Genomic DNA, 26,521 nt, shown 5'->3' with positions numbered 1-26,521 from the left:
GCTAGAGGGAGAGACTGGGCAGAGAAAGCCAAAAGCAGATGGGCCATCATTCCCAGCCTCTCTGCTCGCCTTTTTTCTGCCAAGTTACCATTGAGGAAAAGCGCTCTCTCCTGCCAGGGATAGTGCTCCGCCAGCCCGTGCTTTATCATTAGTAGGAGTTAGAGTAAGAGGGAAGAGGAACTGACATTTCTGGAGCAATGATCACATGCCGGACGCCGGCTAGACAATTTGAACAACGATCGGTTGGCACAAGCATTTTACCAAGCAGAAAACGGAGGCTTAGAGAGGTAGCCGAGTAGTTCCCCAAGACTCATAGGTAACAACCGGCGGAAACGGGGGGTCAATTCCCTATCAACCAGATCCCTCAAGTCCAGCACTGCAACTGTGGCTACCTGAGTCTGAAGATTTGCGCACTCCTGTCCTTCTCTCCTTTGCTTGTCACCTATTCCTGGGCTTATGCCTTTTCCTGTTTCCCATCCTGCATCCCTGCGGACCTCCCATACTCCTGTGACCCACCAATGCCTTTGCACTGACTGACTTCCAGACACTTCTTGAATCAAGGCTTCTCTTGGCATTTCCTACATGACTCGCTCTCCCGGCCCATTTCGGCTACTGAGCAATTTTAAAGCCCTCACAGAGTATAGGCCACCACCCTCCCTAGATCAAATTAGTTCAAGTGGAATTTCTAGAAGCAGTGAAGAGCACGACATGACAACTCCAGGGAAGTGAAATAGGCTAATGCGATAGAACTGTGTAAATCAGAACCGTGAAAACCCACTGTCCACCAGTAGATGTCACCGTAGAGACACCCCAGGGATGTCAGAATGAACCTATACCTACAGTCACCAGAAAAAACGGGTCTAAATCCAATTTCTGCAAATGGAATCCTTTTATAAAGAAAGAATGCTTCGGTTTTGTGAATAATTACAGTTGATCTGTTGTATAGGATCACATTTTGCATACTGTATCAGATTTGTAAGAAAATCTATACATGTAAATTCTTAAATCTACGGAGAAGGAAAATTCCACGGTAAACTAATTTCTTTGTGCTATTCCTGCTTCAAGTGACTACAGTTTTCTGCTTTTAGACAGAAAGAAGTTGCTAATATTCAGAGAAAATAATTCCAGTTGACTTGGTTTGCTTAGTGGGAGAAAATGGAATTTTAAAATCTTGATTCATATTCATACGAAGAAGAGAATTTATACAAGATGCTCCTCAAGGCCGGGCGCGGTGGCTCAAGCCTGTAATCCCAGCACTTTGGGAGGCCGAGGTGGGTGGATCACGAGGTCAGGAAATCGAGACTATCCTGGCTAACATGGTGAAACCCCGTCTCTACTAAAAATACAAAAAACTAGCCGGGCGAGGTGGCGGGCGCCTGTAGTCCCAGCTACTTGGGAGGCTGAGGCGGGAGAATGGCGTGAACCCGGGAGGCGGAGCTTGCAGTGAGCTGAGATCACGCCACTGCACTCCAGCCTGGGAGACACAGCGAGACTCCGTCTCAAAAAAAAAAAAAAAAAAAAAAAGATGCTCCTCAAAAGTTACATGCAGTAGCCAAGAGCTAAATGTCTTCCTTGTTTCTCATAAACTAATAACTTAAAGTATCTATACTATTCTCTGGGCATGGAATAAAATTAAAGTGTTTTTAGACTATAAATTTATCATAGAATGTGAATCCAAATCAATTTTCTTTAAGAGACCACATTAGTTATCTATATTTGTGATCTTCCAACTATAATTTGTGACCAGCTTTGAACATAAAAGACAAGATCTGTGGGCAGAGGGCACAGCATTTAATATATTTAATGTCTTCTCTCTAGACATCTCAAGGCTTTTTAAATTGTTCTGGTTGTGGTGATGGTGGTAGTGTGTGAAGGCATTTGTGAATGTGTGTGTGATGGTATGAAGAGGAGATCAAACCACAAGAGAGAAACATGGGAAATAAACAACTGAACTTGTATCTCAGGGATTGTGCCTAGTTTTGGAGACTGCAACATGCCTCAAGGATTTTGATGAGTAATGGAATCGCTGTCATTGAAGAATGACAAACACCTGCACTGTCTGTGTATCTTTGTTTGGTTTATAACCCATCATTAGCACATGCATGAAATGACAGGGACACCCTCGCCATGGCTAGTCACTCACTTGGGATATGGTAACAGTCTTGGAAGTTTTCTTTGACGCGTCCACTCCTCTGTGCGCAAGTGAAATGTGTTCCTCCTTATCCTCTTCGGGACTTGGGGAGTCGAAGATATCAGGGCTTGAAAGGGATGACTGATAAAGCCAAAAGAAAATGCTTTTGTCAGAATTACACCTTAGCTGACACCGCTTTCGTGAATATAATGCTATGTGCTTTCCAAAGCCCTCGACACTGCTATTTTGTCTTCTCACGATAACCCTGTGAGGCAAAAAAGTGTGCTGTTATCCACGCGCTCAAGTCACAGAGCTGATTAGTGGCAGAACTGCGACTAAGAAGCAAGGTTTCCTAAACCAGGGATCTTGCCACTGATGTCCATCAATCACTTCAGCCTTGCAAGCATCCATCGTCCATCCTTTCCTGCTCGTTCCTCTAAACATTTGCTACCATGTGCCAAGCACTGAGCTTGTACTGCAGACTTAGTGACATGCCACACAGAATGCCTGCCCTCACAGGGCTGACAGTCCACCAGGGAAGAACCCCACACAGGTCAACAAGAGGCTGCTCTAATCTGCCTCTCCTCCATTCCCTCCTCTTCCTTTTCCTTGACCTTTTCCAGGATTGCTAAATCTGCTGCATACGGAAGTGCCCTAAAGGATGTGTCTGAGAGAAAACCATTTCCAGGGATAAGGGCTCACCAGGCTGTGGTCCAGTGACCGGTGTTTCCTCAGCTTGAGAGCACAGCCCTGCTCGCTAGTGCAACAAGCTCATATCTCCTTTGGTACCTGCTGCTAAATCTCTGCGCTCATTATTGCTGACAGTCAACATTCATTTTGGAGTCTGTATTGCTACAGTATATTTACAGAATGGCAGCACCTTTTGGTAAAATATAGGACGACACCCCTGTTCTTTCTGCCTCACTGTGAAGATCACTGTAAAGATAAAAAAGCCAGATGAGGCCAGGCGTGGTGGCTCATGACTGTAATCCCAACACTTTGGGAGGCTGAGGTGGGAGGATCTCTTGAGCCCAGGAATTTGGGACCAGCCTGGGCAACATGGCAAAACTCCATCTCTACGAAAAATACAAAAATTAGCCAGGCACGGTGGTGTGCACCTGGAGTCCCAGCTACTCGGGAGGCTGAGGTGGAAGGATCACTTGAGCCCCAGAGGTCGAGGCTGCAGTGAGCCATTGACACTGCACTATTGCACTCCAGCCTGGACAAAAGAGCAGGACCCTGTCTGAAAAAAAAAAAAAAATTCTGGACCAATTCACTGGAATTCACTTGGTCATAGATGATCACTGGGCTAGAATTTCCCTATTTTAGAACAAAGCAAATTAAAATAAGAGTTCCTATAGCAAGGAATCCTTTAGAATGAAGAATCTTCCAGAGATCTCTTTGGACAAGCTCATCTTCAGCTTCATCTCTATGCTTTCTACCCTGGTGGTAGAAAAACAGTCCCATTTAAAGTCACCACTTGGCATCATTATAGAAAAATTACACCCAAAAATATTGTATGTTTTCTTCTGTTTACTTAAGGCAGAAATCTAATGCATTTTAGGGAATTTTTAAGCAAAGTTTTCAATTTAACAGGTTTTATTTGTTAATCTTCATTTAATCTGAAAATCCAATTACCTAGAATAACGTTTCCCCCACCACCAAGCCTTCTTATTAATCTAGGCTTAACTGCTTAGCCACCATACCATGCCTGGATCCTTTCATTTTGAGATTTTATTCAAAAAGCCAGTTCCCTTCAATACAACCTAGGGTTCATGAGCTGCCAATCAAAGCTTGCTTTTTGAATCCTATAAGCATAAAGAGCTTCAGCTAGGGTCAGAGGCCCCAGGCTGGGGAATCATGACTGGTATATTTCCTCCATCATTCCCCCCAGTGGCCTTTGAGGAATATGCCCATATCCACTAAGCCTCCACTTGCCTATGAAAAATCCACAGGTGCTAACTGGAAGAAGACTAAATAGGAATTCAAAGTACACATCCAAGTGGGGATGAATGGGAATGAGGGGAAGAGAATACAATATTTATACTTTAAAGCACAAATATATCCTTTTGTTCTAAGTCTGCAAATGAAATCACTTCATATAAAATGTCAAACTTCGAGTCACTGTGTCATAAGCTTCTTGCAGACAGTGACCATGTGCTTTTCATTCCAGTTGTATCTTTGGTACCTGGCACAGTGCCGAGCCCATAGGGGATAGATTTCTATAAAGATTTATTGAATGAATGAACAACTGTGTAGTCTGAAGGCAGTGAAGATGATATGTCCTTACCACATCCCCCAAATACATACGAACTCTCAGGCATGGGATGTATGGACCAAAGATGAGACAAGAGATGGTAATTTAAACCTGTCTGTAATTCTAGAAGTCACAAGGCTCTCTAGACCTTGAAAAGTTGGGACGGATTTGGAAGGAAGACAAAAATGATGAAGGATTTATAGAGAAGATGGAGGAGGTAGGATTGAAAAACAAAATATAGAGATACTAAGAAGCAACTAAACAGGTCGTGGGTATAAGAGGGGTGTTGGGGTGGGGTGTGAAAAGGTGAGAGGGAGAGGGGAAAGAAGGTGGTGTTGACAGAGAAGTCTGTATAACAGTAAAAAAAAGTCAGCTACTTTTAAAAGTCTTTCACCCAAAAATGTGTCAATGCAAAGTTAGGTTTGTTTCATACTAAGAGGAAAAATAGGATGACTCAAACCATACTTCCAGACTCTAGACATGAGAGAAGAGGTTCCAAGGAAGTGACATTCTTTTTCTTCTAAATGATGACACCTTAGGTGGGATCAGTGATGACATGAAAATAGGATGTGTCCTGGGAAACCTGCAAAAGGTTAATTCCTTGATTTATCTGGGTAGAGGTTATAAGGACTTAGACTCACTGGAACAAGGCAATGTGCTACACAGAAATAAACAGATACAGAGAGAGAGAGGGAGAGAGAGAAAGAGAGAGAGAGAGAGAGAGAGAGAGAGATCTTATACACAGACACAACTTGTGGAAGGTGAGCTTGGAGGGGACGAACAACCTGTGGCAAAAGCAAAGCATACATTTCCCTTTGACCCACTTCCAGAAAATTTTTACCCAAGTCAATAATTTTAGAACAGCATCAAGATTTTTCTGCAGTGACATTCATTTGAGTGTTGTTTATAATGAGGAACTGGAAAAAACATAAATGCCCAATAATGGTATATTGGCTAAACACTCACATACTCATAGGTTAGAAAAATGGGCAGCCATGAAATGTGATGTCAGGGAAGAATGTGTCATGACTGGGGAGAAAGGAACACAACAGAAGAGGAGAAAAGCAAGTTTCAAAATGATGCATATTACATAATCCTATTTGTGAAGAAATAATTTTATAGATACAATTTGTTTTTTAAAAAAAGCTAAGGCTGTATAGCAAAAAGTTAACAGTTCTTTGCACTGGGGAGCAGGATGACAGGTAACTTTCTTCTTCATGCATTTTTTAGTTCAAATTTGGTACAATAAGTGTGTACTAGGTTCGCAATAAAAAGTCATTCAAAACGACCCAAACAAAAATCTTCTATGGGTTATCCTGAGTGTTCCAATCGGTCTCTCCTTCATCATCAGGTGCCTCATATGTTTGAAAACAATCTCCTGAAGGTCTGCGTGGTATTCTGTGGAGGGGTACAGGCAACGGGGATTTGAGAGAAAGGTTCGGCTGCTGCCTGATGCTATATAGGAGCAGATCTTTATTTAGTAAAGTTTTGTTTTGTTTACAGACCAAACCAGCCTCATTCTCCTTTCCCCACCATAAAACGTGATTTTTTTTCTTACCCTTTTCATTTCAGGTTCAAATAAGAATCAGTCTGGAAGGAAAGAAAAGGAAGGTGGGAATAGGGAGCGCCTACCTTGCTGGCAGAAACACAAAGAACAAATAGAAAGAAATGCTGCTTGACTCAAGAAGACTCTGAAATCACTTTTGGTTGGCAGTGTATCTCATGGCCTCCCTTCTCCTGGGGTGTCCTCAAATCGGCTGCTTGCAGAAGAGTCCTTAGCTAGAGTCTCTAATCTGTCCTGCTTTTCAGCTGTAGAGAAGTAAGGGGACATACAGTATGAGGAGACACTTACAGATGTGAGGGACTGGGACGGAGGCCGCCTCCCCGTAGCTTTTGGTCTGCTTGTAGTCGGATGACTGAGTTTCTCAGTAGATGATACCACGGAGTCAAAACCTTCTAAGTCTAAAACAAAAGTAAATCAGAGTTTTAAGAGCCAAAATAGGAGCAAAGGCTCTTATGATATGTCATAAGCACCTCTTTTTCTCAATAATAATCATTTCTGTATGGATTACACTTCATCTTTTATAAAGGCTGTTTACATCCTTAGGTCATTCAATAAACAGGATTCAAACTGAATGGGATAATCATTTCCTTCTTAGTTTAACAAGCTATTGCATGGAAGAGAGAGAAACAGGATTTTTCTTTTTCTCTTCTACAGCTATATCCATAAATCTTTAAAAAGCTACAGAAAGAGGATTAGAGGAAGAATCCTCTTTTTTCCACAAATCCAAGTCCATTTTAGTAGACAGAACACTCTGGCAGTCTCGACACAAAAGGCAGTTATTACAAGGTACAACAGCCACAGGCAAGTGGATGCCAGTCATTGATTCCAAAAGACAAGAAGAGATGGCAGTCCTGCTCCTCTGCACTTGTGACTGGTCTAGAGGCAGCTATGTAGTCCAAGTTGAGTTACTGAGCAATACAGGGCAGTATACTGAGAGCCTGTGGGAAACAGATTTTTCTCTCAGTCCAGAGAGAGGCAAGTGAGAAGGCCTTTTGTGTTGCTGTTCCTCTTCTTTCCTGCCTGGGATGCTACTGTAAGGATGGGATGTCTGGAGCTGTGGCAGCCATCTTGTGACCATGTGGCTATCTAGTCACAGGACGGCGAGGCAGAAAAATGGAAAATGTTAACTGACAACCCCGATGGGTTGCACCCCTGGGATGATCTAGTGCCCAGACTTCTTGCCATGTGAAATTAACAAACCCCTGTTATTTCAGCCAGTTTTAATAAGATATTCTTTATTTGCAGCTAAAAACATCCTAACTGCCATAACTGCAGCTATACTGGTCCAGGACAGAGAAGTTAAAAAAGATTATGTGCATTTCCCCTCACTTTATTTTGGGGAGAATTCTTTTGCTGATGGTTATAATAAGTGGTCTGGCTGTGTGACAGCTTTATTCTATTAATGAACAGGCAGGTGTTATCTGCAAACTATTTTCTTTAGTACGATATGCAAAATCAAGCACTGGTCAGGAGAAGCCATTAAATTACACCTGAGATTATATTAAGTGACATTATCCTAGGACCTGATGAATGAATAATTACTCAATTAACTCCTCTTATCAGGGCAAGGCAGGTATAACAAAAGGTTAGCCATCTGCAGAGATGGCACAAAGAAAAACATCAGTGGTGCTCTGAAGCCAAGAGGGAGCCCATCAGCACCCAGTACCTGAGTGAGGCTCATAAAGGCACCCACCTCTCTAGCTGGCTCAGCAGGGTGCCAGGGGAGGGCAAAGAATCCCCCTGCTAGAATGTGCTTCTCTAGTGCTGTCTCACTGGGCTGACCCCTCTAAGGGGCCTTCCTTTAAGAGAACCTTATTATTATTTTTTCTTTCTTTCTTTTCTTTCCCTCCCTCCCTCTTTTTTTTTTTTTTTTTTTTTTTTGAGACAGGGTCTTTCTCTGTCTCCCAGGCTGGAGTGCAGTGGCACGATCTCAGCTCACTGCAGCCTCAACCTCCTGGACTCAGGTGACTCTTCCATCTCGGCCTCCCTACAGGCACGCAACACCACACCTGGCTAATTTGTGTAGTTTTTGTAGAAATGGGGTTTCGACATGTTGCCCAGGCTGGAGAAACTTATTTTCTTAAAAGGTTCTCCTCCAGACTCTACCCTGGGACTCTCCTCTAGTAAGTCCACGTTGTCTAAAATGAAAACTCCCCATTACACACTTGGATGGATGCAAAAAGCCACCATCTGACATGAACCTCCCCAATTCATCTTTTCAAATCACTTTTCCCCTGATGACAAATGTAATACATGATCAGTGTATAATTTTTAAAAAACAAAACATGAAATTGTAACAACAAAAAATGTCAACTACAATCTTACCACATCGAGACAAGCACTGTTAGTATTTTCATATATTTTCCTCCAGGCTTTTTTTCCTATAAATAGATAGTATAGCTCATACTATATGTAATACTGCATTCTGCTTATTTCACTTAACCTAATATGCCATGTCTCTAAAAATTCTTTGTAAATATTTTAATTGTTGTTGCACTGCAATTAATCAATCCCATTTGTTGGATAGCTAGTTTCCAAATCATTTCCCCCTCCTAAGTTTTACTGTTATGGAAGAACACCGCACAAATACCCTTGCATGTACTCTACATACAGTGAGTTTAGCAGCTTATCCATGCAGATCTCCAACTGTTCTGGTAGAAGGAAATAAGGCCCAGGACAGTGAAATTTGTTGGGGGTCAGAGGGGCTGGTTGGGGAGGACAGAGGCATAACGAGGGGCAGAGGAAGGCTTGGGGAAAGGAGAGAGGACGAAAAACCAAGGAGCAGATGCTGACTGACAGCCAGGGAAGGAGATGGAAGAGAGGGTCGTTAAAGGTTCCAGCAAACAGGCAGCTGCCAAGGGCCTTGGCTGGGAGCTATCAGGGGCAGAGTTGGACAAACCTATATCATGGCTCTGTCCAGGAAACTAAAACAAGCTCAGGAGCAAAAGCTGAGCAGGATGAAGTGATTAAAGAACAACAAAAGGCTAATTAACTCTGCTTCTCCACCTCAGCTGCATGGAGGAATCACCTGCACAATTTAAAAAAACAAAACACCACTGCATCCTAGGGATTGACTCACCCCATCTGGGGTGCATCCTGGGCACAAACAGGTGTCAGTCTCCCCAGGGGATGTGAACATGCAGCAAACGCTGAGAAGCACTGCCCTAGAGGAGGCCGGGGGCTGAGGGGAGGGAAGGGAGTGAGGATTTGGCCAAGCGGAGGAGTGGAGAGGCCACCAAGTGACTGACAGGGTGTTCCAGGGCCCAGTGAATAGAGCCTGCCTGGGCTCTCTAACAGTGGGCCTCCCATGCTGGGCTGAGGAGCGCTGGCCCGATTTGGAAGGCCACAGAGGTGCTGGAGCACTCGACGAAAATGGTGGCCAAAGGCTCAGATGATTGGTGGCAGGTCAGACACACTGCAGCTGGAGCCAGGAAGAGGCCCGAGATGTGACCCAGCATAACAGTGGGGTGGGAGAGGAATGCAGGGAGCCAGGGGAGGGGATGGGACAGCTTTGGGCCCCTCTTAGGATGGACTTGGTAAGTCCACTTGTGTGCAGGGGTGGACAAGTTCACACCAGGAAACTTCTGCCAGGACTCCTGGGAGGAGTCCATCTTTGCCAACCCCCGACCTTCCTGGGTTCACTGAATTAAGTCCACCTGGCAGTTTAGGATTTCGGAATGTGTGAGGTGGCAGTCTGTAATGAATTATACTTTTAAAACAACCCAGAAGTGTGATGTCTGTCTCCCGCACTTAGGCTGTAAGCCCCAGGAGGGCAGGAACTCATCCTTGCGTTCTCAAAGTCTAGAATGTCCCTAGGGAAAATATGCTGGTTCCTCTGTCAATAAAGGAATAAGCAAATGAATGAACTATCTCAAGAAAAAAACCAGGAATGTAGCTTATAGAAATGGCTCCTAGCAGGACGTGAGCAGCTTCAAGGCTGAAGAAGCATTCTTTGCTATGGATGCAGAGAGGGCGGATTGGCCCATTCTGTTTTACTGGTTGAAGTTTGCACTAAGAAGACCTATGCACAGTGAAGCCTGGCCACGCTTAGCAAGTGTCTCCAGGACAGATGGCAGAGAAGACTGCTCTATTTCTGTCACTCATGAGTAAGAGGAAGGTCCAAGTCCCTCAGGGGAAGCCACTCTTAACCCCTTAATGCATTTTTTTTTTTTTTTTGAGACAGAGTCTTGCTCTGTCCCTCAGTCTGCAGTGCAGTGGTACAATTGCAGCTCACTGCAACCTCTGCCTCCCGGGTTCAAGCAATTTTCCTGCCTCAGCCTCCCGAGTAGCTGGGATTACAGGTGTGCGCCACCATGCCTGGCTAATTTTTGTATTTTTAGTAGAGATGGGGTTTCACCATGTTGGCCAGGCTGGTGTCGAACTCCTGACCTCAGGTGATCCACCCACCTTGGCCTCCCAAAGTGCTGGGATTACAGGCATGAGCCACCACACCCAGCTTAATGCACATTTCTGCTAAGTTTAACTTTCTATAGTTTTAGTTGGGAAAGAGCACTTTTTGGAAACAGCTACCAAACCAAACTGCCATACAGAAAAAAAAGATACCAAATATGAGATTGCTTGCTGAAAAGGGAACCTCAGGTTACCCTGGCATGTTTCATAGATCATGAACTGTAATGCAGTTCTGCTTTCTGACAGTAAAGGGGAGAAACTCTCCAATACTGTCACATCACTTTTCAGAGGCACAGAGCACATGCTTCATGACTGTGGCCATGGTAGCTGCGATTAAGGCAGAATTTCCATGACTAACCCATCGTGGTGTGGAGAAAATGTCCCAATTTTCATGGCGGTTTTGAAATGAATCAAGCTGAAACTTGATATGAGCTTTCTCAGCCTGGCTAGGAATTTTTCCTCTTAAGAGAAAAAGGTTTTAATGCCCATAAGTCAGTCCAAAACTATTGAACTGGCAAATGCTGGGGTATTTTTAAGAGGTTAGTTTCCTAAGGACGAGAGGCCCTTTGCTTTTGTGATACTTGGACAACAAACTCTCTGCAGACATATGGGGATAATTCATGTTGGGCACGATGGAGTTGGCTTGGAAAGGGCCTTTGACTCTTCATGGCACATGAAGTTGCTCATTTTCCATGAACTTCAGTCACACCCTATTTGGTTCAATTAGAAAATGTAGCCTCTTTTTCCATGGATAGGAGCAATGGTACCAGTGACCACAGGTGACGTAAAGCACATCCACTGAAAGCACAGAGGAGAAACAGTCAAAAGGCTAAGTCAGGCTAGCTGTCACCAGCAGAGTTCTTTGGGAGCTCCTAAATCATTCTCTGCATTCATTATAGCATGTTGCTGTGCACTTTAAACGGAGCTTTAGGATATAAGTTTGCTTACAGCTAAAACCTGGCAACATCGCTACCTCCCAATATCTCTGGAAGCCATCCCTTCTCCTCCACACCCTGTCTCAGATTATTAAGGCCACTGAATTTCTTGCCTGGAACCACTGTTAATAGATTTTTCACTTCAAGCCCCTTACCACTCACATGCTGCCACCAGAGAGGTGTACAGTCCTGATCTGAGTATGCCCCTTCAGGGCTTCCTCTCCCGACTAATTTCCTTCGGTGCCACAACTGAGTCCTCTTCCAAGAAGCCAGACTGCACCCTAAGACCTGGGTTGGGTGCATCCCTACTCACCCATCACCCTGATCTCGGCATTTAGTGCCCTGTACTGACATTTCTTATTGACTTCTCTGCCTCTCCCACCAGCCAGGGAAGAAGCTGTGGCTTTTCTCTCTGTGACTTTTCTCTCTGTTTCCCTGGACTTAAGACCACTTATGGCTTGCAGTGAGTGTTCAAAAAATGATTATGAAACACATTAACAAACAACCTTTCTAGGCTTCAGATTTTCCAGCAGAAAAAAAAATGAGAGAATTATCTGAGCCATCAGCTTCATAAGGTTATTCTTTCGTAAATGAGAGACCATGTGAAAACCCTTTCAAATCATGCAGATAGAATTCTGTTTTCATGCACCATTAACGGAGCTGTGGGATTTGGAAACAAGGATCTAAGAGCAAGGCTAGAAATTCCCCCTTCCCTACCTTTTTTTTTTTCCAAGGTCTAAGATGAGAAAACTTTAAGCCCACAGGGCCGCAGGTACTTTCTCTGCATTGCAGAAACACCATGAGGTAGTCTGAATGGGAGGAGGAAGTCTCGCTCCATACCTCAGTCATTTGACTAGTGTGGAAAATCTGTGCAGACTATCAAGATGGGCCCAGTATTGTGGGGGGGGTCAAATGAACACCTGTGTTAGCTGAATCACTAGCTGAAATGATTAGCAATGATTAGATTCTTCAGGAAAATAAGCCCTCCAAAATGTGTAAGGATATAGGAGATCAGCTGTTGTGTTTCATTTGTAATCCAGGTATGAAGTTTGTAGGACACAAGCTGCTGAGAGTAAATAAGTTTTCGAGGGTTTTTTTTTTTTTTTTTTTTTTAGAGACAGGGTCTCGCTCTGTCACCCAGGTTGGAGTGCACGCAGTGGTGTGATCATAGCTCATGGTATTATAGCTTCAAACTCCTGGGCTCAAGCAACCCTCCTGCCTCAGCCTCCCAGGTAGTTATAGCTACCATACCCAGCTATTTTTTGTTTTGTCTTATTTTTTGGTAGAGATGGGATCTTGCTATATTGCCCAGGCTGATCTCATACTCCTGGCCTCAAGCAATCCTCCTGCCTCAGCCTCCCAAAGCACTAGGATTACAGACATGAGCCACCATGCCTGGCCATAAATAAGTTTTGAGCTACTGTTTTGAACTCCATGTGCCAGCCATGCCACTACTAGATGCTTCACATGCACACACCCTCATTTCATCTGCACAAAACCCCATGCTGTGTGGGCATTACTATAATCCACAAAGAAAGAGACAGAGGGCCAGAGGTTAGAAAACATGCCCAAGGTCACTACCAACAAGTAACAGGGCCCACACACAGATTCACATCCAAGGGATTCTCTCCACTACAGAACATTGCTTGTTTTTTTTTATTCAAATGTGTTTTCAAATGAGCAGGAAAAGGGGCTGGCTTCTTCAAGGCACTCTGTGGCAAGAAATGTAATGTGCTAGGCAAGTTCAGAGAATGTTTGGCAATTTGGTACAAGCAGATTCTACATCAAAACATGTAGCTCAAGAATAAGAGAGGGAGATACAGTGTTTATTTGCTCATTAATTCAATCAAACATTTCTTAAGTATTTACTCTGTGCCAAGCATAGGGATAGTTTTGAGAATGAACGTACTATCATCCTGTATCATCACTGTCCAGTAGAACTTGCTGTGATGATTGAAGTCTTCTATAATCTATATACTATTCAAATGGTAGCCACTAGCCCCACGTGGTTACAGAGTGCATGGATTATGGGTAAGTATAGCTATTTAATTAAATTTAAATAGTCACACGTGGCTAGTGGCAATGAAGATTGTGTATTATGATCCTGAATCTTGGAATTTCCCCTCACTTATGCTCAGCCCATTCATTCAGTGGCTATTTTTCTGAGCATACACTATGAGCTAGGCAAAGGGGGATACAGGGGTGGAAAACAGCCATATTCCCTGCCCACATGGAGCTAAGAACCCACTGAGGGAGACAGGCTTTTGTATGTATAATTACAAATTCTCCTAGTTTCTACGAAAGAATGATAAAAGGTGAAATTAGCAATGATAGCATGGGGACCTAATTTAGATCAGGGAAAGGGGGGACACGGCTTACTGCAGTCTTGCTTCGAGGAGAGGTAGTAGTGATTCACTCGGATTGTTGACAAGCAATGCTAAGTGGGGAAAAGTAGCTCTCCACATTTGCATTCCTTTAAAAATTGCTCACTACAGGCCCAAATTTGCTATGCAAAGTGATCTGGTAAATAATGTAATTATCTATTGGAAACAGTAGTTACACTATTATCCACAGGAACATAAATCGGCACTACCTTTCTGTATGCTATTTGGCAATACCTACTACAAAATGTAAATGTGTACACCTTCAGATATATCAATGTCACTTCTATAAATTAATCCATAGAAATGTTTGTGTAAGTATAAAATGATATATTTATGAAGCCAGTGTACTTGCTAAAATAATTTTGGAAACCCTTGTATATACTCCTCACACATATCAAGTTGAAATCTAAGCTTTTATGTAAGTTTTACTCACAAAGGATGTAATTTCTGTTATATTCTAAATATTGAGATTTAAAAATATAACTTACATAGATTTCTTAAATATATCCAATATATATTTGAATACTGCAGTAATTTAACCACCACCATCATCCATTTAAAAATATCATAAGATTTTAACAGTTGGAAATTTTTTTTTTTTTTTTTTTTTGAGACGGAGTCTTGCTCTGTCGCCCAGGTTGGAGTGCAGTGATGGGATCTCAGCTCACTGCAAGCTTCGCCTCCCAGGTTCACGCCATTCTCCTGCCTCAGCCTCCCGAGTAGCTGGGACTACAGGCGCCAGCTACCTCGCCCGGCTAGCTTTTTGTATTTTTTAGTAGAGACAGGGTTTCACCGTGTAGGCCAGGATGGTCTTGATCTCCTGACCTCGTGATCCGCCCGTCTCTGCCTCCCAAAGTGCTGGGATTACAGGCTTGAGCCACCACGCCCGGCCAACAGTTGGAAATTTTACATCATTCCTTTTCCTCCTTAAATTCATATTTCCAACCCCTACTGCTGAATTTTATCCTAATCTATTTTCAAGTCTGTTGTTAACTATTTTATCATCTTTCCATTGTAAAAACATGTATAGAAATTAAAGTTTAAGATTTTTTCTTTCCTGAAATTGTAAGACTCTAAGTGTAAAAATTATTTTTCTTCTGGATTGAGTCCTCATTACATTATTATTAGTATACAAATGATCAGAACATAAATATATACACATACCACACATTTTGATAAATAATTTTTAAGCATGACAAAACAGAATGTTATTGGGCTTTTCCCCCAAACACTTCATGTGTGTATGATTATTACTTAATACAAGGAAGAGATGGTTTGGTATCAACTCTCTAGTTTTCATTTTAGAGACATAAGTGCCAAGAAAATTTGTTTACTTAAATAGAAGTAGATGGAATGGAGGCTGGGTATGGTGGCTCACACCTGTAATCCCAGCACATTGGGAGGTCAAGGCTGGTGGATCACTTGAGGTCAGGAGCTCAAGATCAGCCTGGCCAACATGGTGAAACCCCGTCTCTACTAAAAATACAAAAAAAATTTAGCTGGGTATGGTGGCCCATGCCTGTAATCCTAGCTACTCTGGAGGCTGAGATAGGAGAATCACTTGAACCCAGGAGGCGGAGGTTGCAGTGAGCTGAGATCGCGTCACTACACTCCAGTCCAGTAGATGAAATGGAAACTTTTTTTTTTCTTTTTGAGACGGAGTCTCACTCTGTTGCCCAGGCTGGAGTGCAGTGGCACGATCTCGGCTCACTGCAACCTCCGCCTCCTGGGTTCAAGTGATTCTCCTGCCTCAGCCTCCTGAGTATCTGGGACTACAGGTACCTGCCACCACACTGGGCCAATTTTTGTATTTTTAGTAGAGACGGGGTTTCACCATATTGGCCAGGCTAGTCTCAAACTCCTGACCTTGTGATCCACCCTCCTCGGCCTCCCAAAATGCTGGGATTACAGGTGTGAGCCACCACGCCCGGTCAGAATGGAAATAATTTTGTTATCAATGTCGCTCAGTTCTCTGAACTCCTTGCAAATTATATATCAAAAACCGGACTGTCGTCTAGCATCACCAGGAATTATTATTTTTAATGGTCTACCACCAAACAACTTAGTGGGTACCTCCTTCAATGTCATTGGAAGCAAAGAATTACTAACCAACTAATTTGAAAACAGAACTTGCAACCTGGAACTTGTATCCATGTCAAGGTTTTCTCTAGGATCTCAAACTTACTTAGGATGGCAAGCATCCTACTCTTTTATATTTCCCTGTAATAACTTGGGTTAAAAAAATCAAAATAATTCTTTTAAAAGATGAATGAGTACTTTTTAAAACTTTACGAAAAGGTATGCTCATGAGCCAGGTGCAGTAGCATGCCTATAGTCGCAGCTACTCAGGAGGCTAAGGTAGGAGAATCACTTGAGCCCAGGAGTTCAAGTCTAGTCTGGGCAACATAGCAAGACCCCATCACTAAAAATAAAAAAATAATAAAGTTATGCTCATAACCCCTTAACAATTTCTTAAATCTCCATACAGCCAGCAAATCACTTAAAAGCAAAAAATCATTAAGCCAAAAAAACCCTAGATTAAACCTTAGAAAGGGCCAAATTATCAATTCTAGATTAAAAGAACTGGCAGAACTAAAGAAACTGAAGTAGAGACAAAGGAAACAATAAGCTACTTAATTTCAAAGAGGATTCAGAGGCTACCAAGACAGCAGTTTTCTCAATGTCTAGAAAACTCAGCTAAAAAAAATGGACAGGGTTAGAGAAACATAGACTGTGAGGCTGCACTGGGTTCTTTCTTTTTAATATTTTTTTGTAGAGACAGAGTATTTCCCTACATTGCCCAGGCTCGTCTCGAACTGCTGGCCTCAAGTGATCCCTCCTGCCTCCCAAAGTGCTGGGATTACAGGAATGAGACCCCATGCCCTGCCTGAACTGGGTTCTTTATGATCATTTCATCCAAGCCCCTGGATTAATGATGAAAAACCAAGATCCAAGGAGGTACAATGGTGTGCTCGATGGTCAGCTTCAGTGGGACGAGCAGCCAGAGCAGAGTGCACATTTCTTTTTGGAGAGCAAGATGTATGGGTCATTTCATCTTCTTTAACAGCACTTTACTAAGATATAAGAGAAGCAGGGCCAGGTGCAATGACTCACGCCTGTAATCCCAGCGCTTTGGGAAGCCAAGGTGGGAGGATCGCTTGAGTCCAGGAGTTTGAGACCAGCCTGCGCAACATAGTGAGATGCATTTTTACAAAAAATAAAAAATTAGCTGGGCATGATGGTGTACACCTGTGGTCCCTGCTACTCGGGAGGCTGAGGTAGGAGGATTGCTTGAGCCTGGGAGGTTGAGCCTGCAGTGAGCTATGACTGCGCCACTGCACTCCAGCCTGGGCAACAGAGCAAGACCCTGTCTCAAAAAAATAAAAATAAAAAAAAGGGGGAGCAGTCTGATACTCATAATATAGAATGTTAATGCATATGTGAAACAATAATATTCTAACGTCCAGAATTACATGGAAGCCAAAATTACACTTACTACAAAATTTGAGGAGGAAAAACCTTCTGTCTCAAAGCCTAGTATGCTTTTTACTACCCCGGGAGAGACAAGAGTCCCCCAAAACTGCTAGAAGGGGCTGGCAGGCTCTCATTCACCAGCCTGGGTAACTTGCTGAGCTATTTCTCATTTGTAAACATCAGGAGAAGGGAGAAGACTGAGGTAAAAAGGATTTAAAATGCTCTTAAAAATCTGACACTCCATGACTTTTTCTTAGGAAAAAAATTACAAGTTATCCTATCTCTATAAAAAAAAAAAGTTAATCTGCTAATTGTACATTTCTGGACACTAGTTTTTACCTGAGCTACTGCTTCAATGCCTGACTCTCTCTGGGGCCTTTTCCTTGCCCCCAACATTTCTCTTTCCCACCACCTTCTATCTCTGCAGATGTGAGCTGGACCTGTGGTTTTCAAAAGTTGCCAAGAACTGGCATGTGTCTGTGCCAAGGTTATCATCAGTCATAATGCACTGAGAAAAAGGTCAACATTGTGAGTTTCCCATTAAGCTAAATTTGTTCAATTTTACACTTGGAGATTATACCCTTTCCAATAGGAGATGGCATTTGTTTATTTTGAATGTGCCTCATTAATAAAAGAAAAATCAAGCAGTCTCCCAAATTAGAAGCCTCCACCTCCTTTTTTTTTTTTTTTTTTTGGGTAAATGAGTCTGTGAAATTCCAAACAGTATGAACCTCAGGAAGACATGACTAAGGCCTAGGGAGATGAAGAGAGTGTCACTACAGGTTATGCAAAGGTAAGCTTGGTTCTAAATCAGGGCATCCTGCTGACCTCCAACTCCAACCTTCGCTTGCCACTACCATATCCAATGACCTTTTAATGGGGCCCATGAATGTCACTCTCTAACTGCTAATCACTTTTCTCTTGCAATGAATCAAACTTCACAGGCTCCTAACCTTGGCCAAGGTTTCCAGAACATGCTTTAATGAGACACCATGGCTAAATAAGGATTTTGATAATTTACTTAATAAAGTGATACTAAAACAAAATACTTAATAAAATGTCGTGTGTCCATAATGCTTTTAATGTGACAAAGGGATGCCTGAGCACGATTTTCTGGTAGGTTGTACATTCCTCTGGATATTTGCAAGTAAAATGGAAGCCATAACCGGGCTCTGCCAATCCTGAGCCCACAGCCAGGGGATGGGGGGAGGGTGGCACCTTAAGCCAAATAAATGCCATGTGAGATCTGAGAGCTGAACATCACCTGTTCCCATGAGAGACCTCTGTGGTGTATACTGTGGATGCAGCAGAGGTCACTATATAAGTCTCTTTGTTCTATGAGACTACTTTGAATCCACTAGGTGTACCTCCAGATTTGCATTCTTAAATCTGTAGGTACAGCCAGTACATCCAGAATACGGCATTAGAATATAGTCTCAGCATGCAGCAAAGGTAGAGGCACTCAAGCCATCAGACTGAATGATGAACGAGAGCCCTGGCTACAGAGATGCAGGCGACCACAATACCAGGGGAGGGAGGACATGCTGACTCTGCACATAGGTAAGTGTTTGGGGCTGCCTGCAAGTCCACACAGCTGTGACCCTCTCCAAGCCAAGAGCCATCTGAATTGACGCTCCCTAAATGTCCCTCCACCTCTCTCACGTCAACTATTTTGCAGGCTGGTGGGTATAGAGCATTTGGGTGGGATATCACTAATTTGCTCTCTGTATTCTGGAATAATTCATACCACCAAATGCACTGCTCCAGTGAGGTTCTGCAACATTTGCCATCATGTCCCCACTTTGACGTAACCTCTCCCTGTTTCTATAGCATTTGTGAGGCTTGTCCTACAGGCACTCTCAATGTTTACTGAGTTTGCGCTTATAGGATGTTATGGGGTAAAAGATGTTCACGAAACCCCTCATAACTAAGCACAAACCCAGCCACCGCGATGGACCACCAAAGGCCAGCAGGACCACCCTGTGCAGGGCGCATAGGCAGAGGTGAGCACCTCTGTTCTGGTGAGGACCAACATCTTTCATTGAGAAAGTCTAAGTGGAGATGCTCAGTTTATACCCAGGATCAGGCCCTTCAAAGGACCCTGAAGGACCATCTCTTGTAGGACTGGAGGATGCCTTTCAAAATGAGTGCTGGTTGCCAGCTTGACCTTGTTTCCTCAGCAGCACACCTCCACTGCGAGCCTGAGAGGCTGGGAATCAGGGGAGGGCTCGAGGGCGATGCAGGGAGAGGGCCAGCCACAGAAGCTGTTCTGCATTAACTACGCCTCTAAGTTTGAGGAAGGAACCAAAAATGCTCAGAGGACTGCCTGGGTTAAAAACCCATCAATCAGAAACGCAACCTGTTTTACTTCCTTTGTATAAAGCGTTTGACCCTCAGCACAATCTCTTTTGCCTTTTGTCATCACACTTGAGAAATATATCGTGCTTTTCAGCTACTCCTGATAAAAATTTAAGTTTGATCACGATTTGTGTCCCTAGATAGGGACCGGAGCTGCACACGTCCACACATGGGCACCCCAGCCCATCATACGCAGACTTGACTGTAGACCAATAGCAACCGTATCTCCTGTTCTTCAGCACGGGTAACATCAACAATGTCCTTGGTCCCAAAGGCCATGTCTGAAGGTTGCCAGTAAGGAGACAGTGTCTGTAGGAGCCAGCCACGGCTCTTCAATGAAAGCTCTCATGTCTGAGCAACTACTCCCGAGACAGCTGGAAGGTGTGGCTGTTGTTCACACACACGCTCAGCCAGTAGTCAATCTGGAACACTCCAAATGTCATTCATGTTTGTTTTTTTTTTTTAAATGGCAGGCAGGACACAGTTTATCTTGTCTTGTTGAACCTGAGAAATTGCTCAATGATCTGACATGCTGCAAGGACCAATAACTGGCTCTCTGGCTCCAAAAGGGGAAGTTTAAGATATGTATTTTAAAAAGAGGACAGAAAAACCAATAGCCCCAAGTCAGGAGATCTGAATTTTTCCTCAAAATTTGTATGAGAAACCCTTAGAAGTGATTTCTTATCATAAAAGGTAGAAATTGCAAAATAAGGTAAGAATGTAATCACTTGTTTATAGAGATTTGGTGTCACATTCACAAAAATTTTGTGTTAATGGTCACTATTACAATTGCTCTCTCTTGCTCTCCTGTATAACTTTACCATACAGAGTACAGATTTAGAACTTAGTATCGATCAAATTTGCTATTGTCCTTTTATGTAATACCCATTTAAACACTGGGTAGTTGATCTTTGGCAAATATCTAATCCCAAATCCAACACTCTTTCTATTTGAAATCAGACTCAAATGGTATCATTTCACTTGCTGCAAACCTTAAGATCTCTCTCTCTCTCTCTCCCCCTACCTCTCTCCCTCCCTCTTTCTCTCTCTCTCTCTCACAAAGGTCACAGTCATGTCCTTGGTTGATGCTTAAGTACTTCAAATATAATTACTTTTTTGTATATGAAACACTTTCAAACTAGGTTTTATAGAGATTCTCAGGAAATGAGACAGGCCACTCCAGGGAACACAAGTTGCACTTGCAGGGGAGGCCTATCCTCTTCCTGTTCCTAACACAGACTGGGCTCTCTGGGCCTCGGTGCTATTGACATTTGGGGCTGCGTCATTCTTTGTTGTCTGTGGGGGCTATCCTACACACTGGAGGATGGTTAGCAGCATCCTTGGCCTCTACCCACTAGATGCCAGCAGCATCTCCACCCCCACCCCTATGATGTGACAGTCAAAAATGTCTCCAGACATTGCCAAATGTCCCCTTGGGGAGAGCAGTTGAGAAATGCTGATGTGGATCTAGAAAGTTTGGGCTCATGGGTCAGGGAGACCTGGCTTCAACTCCAATTTTTTTTTTTTTTTTTTTTGAGACGAAGTCTCGCTCTTGTCCCCCAGGCAAGAGTGCAATGGCGCGATCTCAGCTCACTGCAACCTCCGCCTCCCGGGTTCAAGAGATTCTCCTGCCTCAGCCTCCCAAGTAGCTGGGATTACAGGCACACACCACCATACCCAGCTAATTTTTGTATTTTTAGTAGAGATGGGGTTTCACCATGTTGGCCTGGCTGGTCTCGAACTCCTGACCTCAGGTGATCCACCTGCCTCGGCCTCCCAAAGTGCTGGGATTACAGGTATAAGCCACCGTGCCCGGACTTCAACTCCAATTTCTTACTAGCCAGATAATCTTGCTCAGTTTCCCCAGCTTGCTTTCTTCCCTGTTCCTTCACTGCAAAACCATGAGTCATTACACATCCCTCATAGGGCTATGGACTGTGAGAAAAAAATAGACAAAGCATTTAGTGGGCACCCAGTGAATATTAGTTCTTTCTTTCCTTACTCTTGCTTGCTCTCACTGCTCTTATTTCAACACTAGAACCTCAGAATGATGGAAGAGGGCAGATGAAGGGGGAGGGTTTGTTCTCCACTATATTAGTGGAATTATTCTAACACGAGGATATTCCACACACAGCTCCAGTACTCACACTGTACCTCAAAGAGGATTAAAAGTTATAAAGACATGTTCTACCCAAAACATGCTTACAAAACGCTCCTAAGCCTTTCAAACACTTTGGGATTATTGTTTCACCAGGGTTGTAATCAGCTACAGATCAATGTCCAGGTGGACCTTGATTTTTAAAAATGGTGTAAAACAATACACACATTTAACACCCTAAGGGGACAGTTTACATTACAAAATGATTACTAGGTTTTGGAGACCCTTTTTTTTTTTTTTTTTTTAGATGGAGTTTTGCTCTTGCTCCCCAGGCTAGAGTACAGTGGCATGATCTTGGCTCATTGCAACATTTGTCTCCCGGGTTCAAGCGATTCTCCTGCCTCATCCTCCTGAGTAGCTGGGATTACAGGCACCTGCCACCATGCCAGGCTAATTTATTTATTTATTTATTTTGTATTTTTAGTAGAGACGGGGTTTCACCATGTTGGCCAGGCTGGTCTCGAACTCCTGACCTCAGGTGATCCACCCCCTTCGGCCTCCCAAAGTGCTGGGATTATAGGCATGAACCACTGCGCCCAGCCTGGAGAGCTTTCTTAACACATCTAAAATGTAATTATATATATAAAGAATTAGTTTACAGATGATGCAGAAACATCAGTGTAGTAGTTGTTACTCTAAATAACCGCGACTATTTTATAAAGTGGGGCAAAGGAGGCCCGGTGCGGTGGCTCATGACTGTAATTCCAGCACTTTGGGAGGCTGAGGCGGGTGGATCACTTGAGCTCAGGAGTTTGAGACCAGCCTGGCCAACATAGTGAAACCCCGTCTCTCCCAAAAATACAAAAATTAGCCGGGCGTGGTGGCACGCACCTGTAGTCCCAGCTACTCAGGAAGCTGAGGTGGGAGAATTGCTTGAATGCAGGGGACGGAAGTTGCAGTGAGCCGAGATCACACCACTGCATTCCAGCCTGGGCGACAGAGTGAGACCTGGTCTCAAACAACAACAACAACAACGACAACAAAAAGTGGGGCAAAGGGGCACTTTGAATCCCATACTTGATCAGTGGTGTGCATATCTATTTTAACATTGGGCCTCAATGTGAGTGTTAGGAAAATTTCAATTAGCTCTTATTTTTTTCTTTTTAACAGCTTTACTGAGGTACAATCTATATACACTATAAAATTCACCCACGTTATCTGTACGACTCAATAATTTTAGTAAATTTACAGAGTTGTGCAACCATCACTATAATCCCCTTTGAGAACCTTTCCGGAACCTCAAATTGATTGGCTCTTACTTAGTACTCTTCCTAGGGCACAGGGAAGTACTTTCACGTTTCCCGGTTCAAAGGAACCATAGGCCCCAGGCATCTGTGAGAGATCTGAGCATGAGATGAAGTTAGCCTTGATACCTTCCAAATCACTTCTATGTCCCAAGTCTGTTGACTTTAAAGCAAGCAACACTTGGCCCCCAAAACTGACTACAGTGCAAAGTGTGTTTTGTGGGTCAAGTTGAAAAGACAGAGAGGAAATCTTCACAGTCCTCAAGTGAAGACGGGGAGGGGTCTACATAAAGAGACGGAAGTGTGAATAGTTTGAGATTTGGATCAGATGGAAAAAAACAACAGTTCCAACAAAGATGCTAGGCAACTGAGGAGGAGGAATGACAAGGGCATTCTCTAAGTCAATTAGTTGAAAACAGGTGGCTTACTTCACAGTAGGCTTCCTATCTGAAGGCCTGTTGCTATGTGCTTTAGTGGGAAAGGAACTGAAAATCCCGAGAGCATTGAAGTGTAACAATAAATCCTGCCATGCAGTGGGAACTACAATATACGGCATAACAAAAGGAAACATTATAGCACTTGACTTCAGGGCCTGTAATCTCCCATTCAATCGGAACAGAGATTCTTCCATCGGCAAGAGAAAACTGGACAATTTTCATTTCTATTCATGCACAGGCCTGTGTTGGAGTTTGTCCATGTCTTCTATTATGTTACTTGAAATATGGCTGCATAGTTTGATATAAACAATATCTCAAACTGACATCAACAAGTTAGTTTTGGACCAACTGATTTCATTCTAATTGATCGCTGGCTGACAGATGCTGGGAGCTGCCCACACAAGATTTGAAAAAGCCATGTTCTCTAATTTAATATTATAATAATTTTAAATTATAGCTTTATTAAGCGGAAACCCAGATTTATTTATAGCTAACACTGATGGTTTCCAATGGTTTTCAGGGTTGTATTATGTTGTTCACTGTGGCCCACATTTAGACAGCTTCAGTTGTCTGAATCACTAACAAAACATTCTGGTACAAATAATTTCCTCCTTGATCCAATGCAATGAACAAATGCTACAGAAGCAGCCCCGAGGAGAGCCACCCGCTTCTGCAATGTCTTTTTCTCCTTGACCCATCCAACTACAAAGAACATTCCTGCCTCTGGGCCTAAAGACATTCTGTTTACAATTCTCTCCTCCCTTGGCCTCTGTGATGTTGCAAGATCCTGATTTTCCCTTAAATGTGGACTTGGTGGGGGTTTGGTCTTCAGCCCTAGGTTCTTTGCCTTTTCTCATAGCGAGGACTTTATCTTCCTGACCCAACCATCACTTCCAAGCAAATAACATTGATCATAAGCATTTCTATCTTTTTTTACAGGCCACCAAGTGATTTGACATAATTCTGGAAGACAAGGTGAGGAAGTTGATAGACATGTATTTTTTTTTTTTTTTTTTGAGACGGAGTCTCGCTCTGTTGCCCAGGCTGGAGTGCAGTGGCCGGATCTCAGCTCACTGCAAGTTCTGCCTCCCAGGTTTACGCCATTCTCCTGCCTCAGCCTCCCGAGTAGCTGGGACTACAGGCGCCTGCCACCACGCCCAGCTAGTTTTTTGTATTTTTTCACCGTGTTTTTGTATTTTTTCACCTGGCTAACACCGTTTCACCGTGTTAGCCAGGATGGTCTCAATCTCCTGACCTTGTGATCCACCTGTCTCGGCCTCCCCAAGTGCTGGGATTACAGGCTTGGGTCACCGCGCCCGGCCTTTTTTTTTTTTGAGACAGGGTCTGACTGTCACCCAGGTTGGAGTGCAGTGGCATGATCATTGCTCACTGCAGCACTGACCTCCTGGGCTCAGGTGATCCTCCCACCTCAGCCTCCTGAGTAGCTGGGACCACAGGTATGTGCCATCACATCTGGCCAATTTTTTTTTTTTTGTAGAGATGGAGTCTTATTATATTGCCCAGGTTGGTCTCAAACTCCTAAACTCAAACAATCCTCCTGCCTCAGCCTCCCAAAGTGCTGGGATTACAGGTGTGAGTCACTGCTGCACGTTATTATTTATTATTTATTTATTTTGAAATGGGATCTCACTCTGTCACCCAGGTTGGACTGCAGTGGCATGATCTCAGGTCACTGCAACCTCCACTTCCTGGGCTCAAGTGATTCTCGCACCTCAGCCTCCCAAGTAGCTAGGAACACAGGCATATGCCACCACATCTGGTTATTTAAAAAAAAAATTTCGTTGAGATAGGGTCTCACTATATTGCCTAGACTGGTCTCACATTCCTCAGCTCAAACAATCCTCCTGCCTCAGCCTCCCAAAGTGCTGAGATTACAGGTATGAGCCACCTGACCAGTAGAGATGTTAGTATTCTTTATAGATATGGAAGCTGAAGCTCAGAGAGTCTGTGGAAATTGGAGAAGGCCACTCAGCTAGGAAGCAGCTGATTCAGCACTCAAACCCAGGTCTGCAGAGGCCACTCCTGCCCTCTTCTCTCCGGCCACTGGGAAGCTCCTAACCCCTACCTGCAATTCCTGCCAACCTCTCGAGCCTCAGCCCTTTACCCCCTGCCTCCACTTGGCACTGACACGGGCATGTCTGGCCCACTCTCAGAGCCAACATGCTTAACTAAACTAATCACGTTTTCCTCCAAACCAGCTCCACCTCCTGACATGCTCATTTCTACCCATGTTGCTGGATTCTCCAGTCACCCGACCCTAAAACATCAAGACTAACAAATCATTCTCTCCTCCTCCCCATTCCCAAACCCAACCTACTGTCTGACAATATTGCCTGGCAGTAATTCTCCTGTATTGCTGTTTCCACATCTATCTCTTCTTTCCTGATCCTTTCATAAGCAGCTTCATTCTGGTGCTCTCTGCCTCTCACCCCAAGTATCAAATAACCCGACTCCTTGACACCCATCTTTCCTTCACCTGATTCGTCTCACAAAGCTCCAGCAGTTACTATCTGAATTTTTAGACCTGATCCTGTCACTTTGGTGTACCATCAATGATCACCACTGCTTACAGAATAAATTACGAATCCATCTCCTTCAAACTCAATACAGTCCGTACTTACAATTCCAGGGTGATATAGTTTGGATCTGTGTCACTACCCAAATCTCATGTTCAGTTGTAATCTCCAATGGAGGCGGGGCCTGGTGGGAGGTGACTGGATCATGGGGGTGGATTTCTCATGAACGGTTTCGTACCATCCCCTTAGTACTGTACTCATGATGGTGAGTGAGTTCTTGAGATCTGGGTGTAAGTGTCTGCTCCTCCTTTGCCTTCTGCCATGACTGGAAGCATTCTGAGGCCTCAGAAGCAGATGCTGCCATGCTTCCTGAACAGCCTGCAGAATCCTCTTTTCTTATAAATTACCCAGTCTCAGATATGTCTTTATAGCAATACAAGAATGGACTAATACACAGGATAGCCCTCCCTCCTTCCCAGCACAAACCCTCAAACACAGCCAGGCTGGTCAACACTCCCCACATGGTTTTCCTGACCACCTCCAGTACCCCCACATAAGCAAATCCAACTTCAAGATACAGACAAATCTGTCCCCCTTTATAAAGCCTGTTCCAACAACCTGGGCCCCAGGGA

The 26,521-nt window shown here is 43.7% G+C and overlaps 1 protein-coding gene across 17 annotated transcripts in view; it reads right to left on the bottom strand.

Moving 5' to 3' along the window:
- LOC105478200 (SH3 domain containing kinase binding protein 1) overlaps positions 1 to 26,521 on the bottom strand; it is a 362,161-nt gene that overhangs the window by 10,140 nt on the left and 325,500 nt on the right. For 10 of the 17 annotated variants that reach the window (XM_011735293.2, XM_011735294.2, XM_071088620.1 and 7 more), the window contains 2 exons: positions 6,241 to 6,350; positions 2,144 to 2,272 (listed from right to left, as the gene is read on the bottom strand). In XM_011735293.2, coding sequence (XP_011733595.1) covers positions 2,144 to 2,272; positions 6,241 to 6,350 — 239 coding nt within the window. The remainder of the gene's footprint in view (positions 1 to 2,143; positions 2,273 to 6,240; positions 6,351 to 26,521) is intronic. The other 7 variants (XM_071088621.1, XM_024791660.2, XM_024791661.2 and 4 more) reach the window with 1 other exon arrangement.

Source organism: Macaca nemestrina, chromosome X (genome assembly GCF_043159975.1).
Source record: "Macaca nemestrina isolate mMacNem1 chromosome X, mMacNem.hap1, whole genome shotgun sequence".
Lineage (NCBI taxonomy): Eukaryota > Metazoa > Chordata > Mammalia > Primates > Cercopithecidae > Macaca > Macaca nemestrina.
Note: the sequence above shows the minus strand (reverse complement) of the source record. Positions and strands in the feature narration are given on the sequence as shown.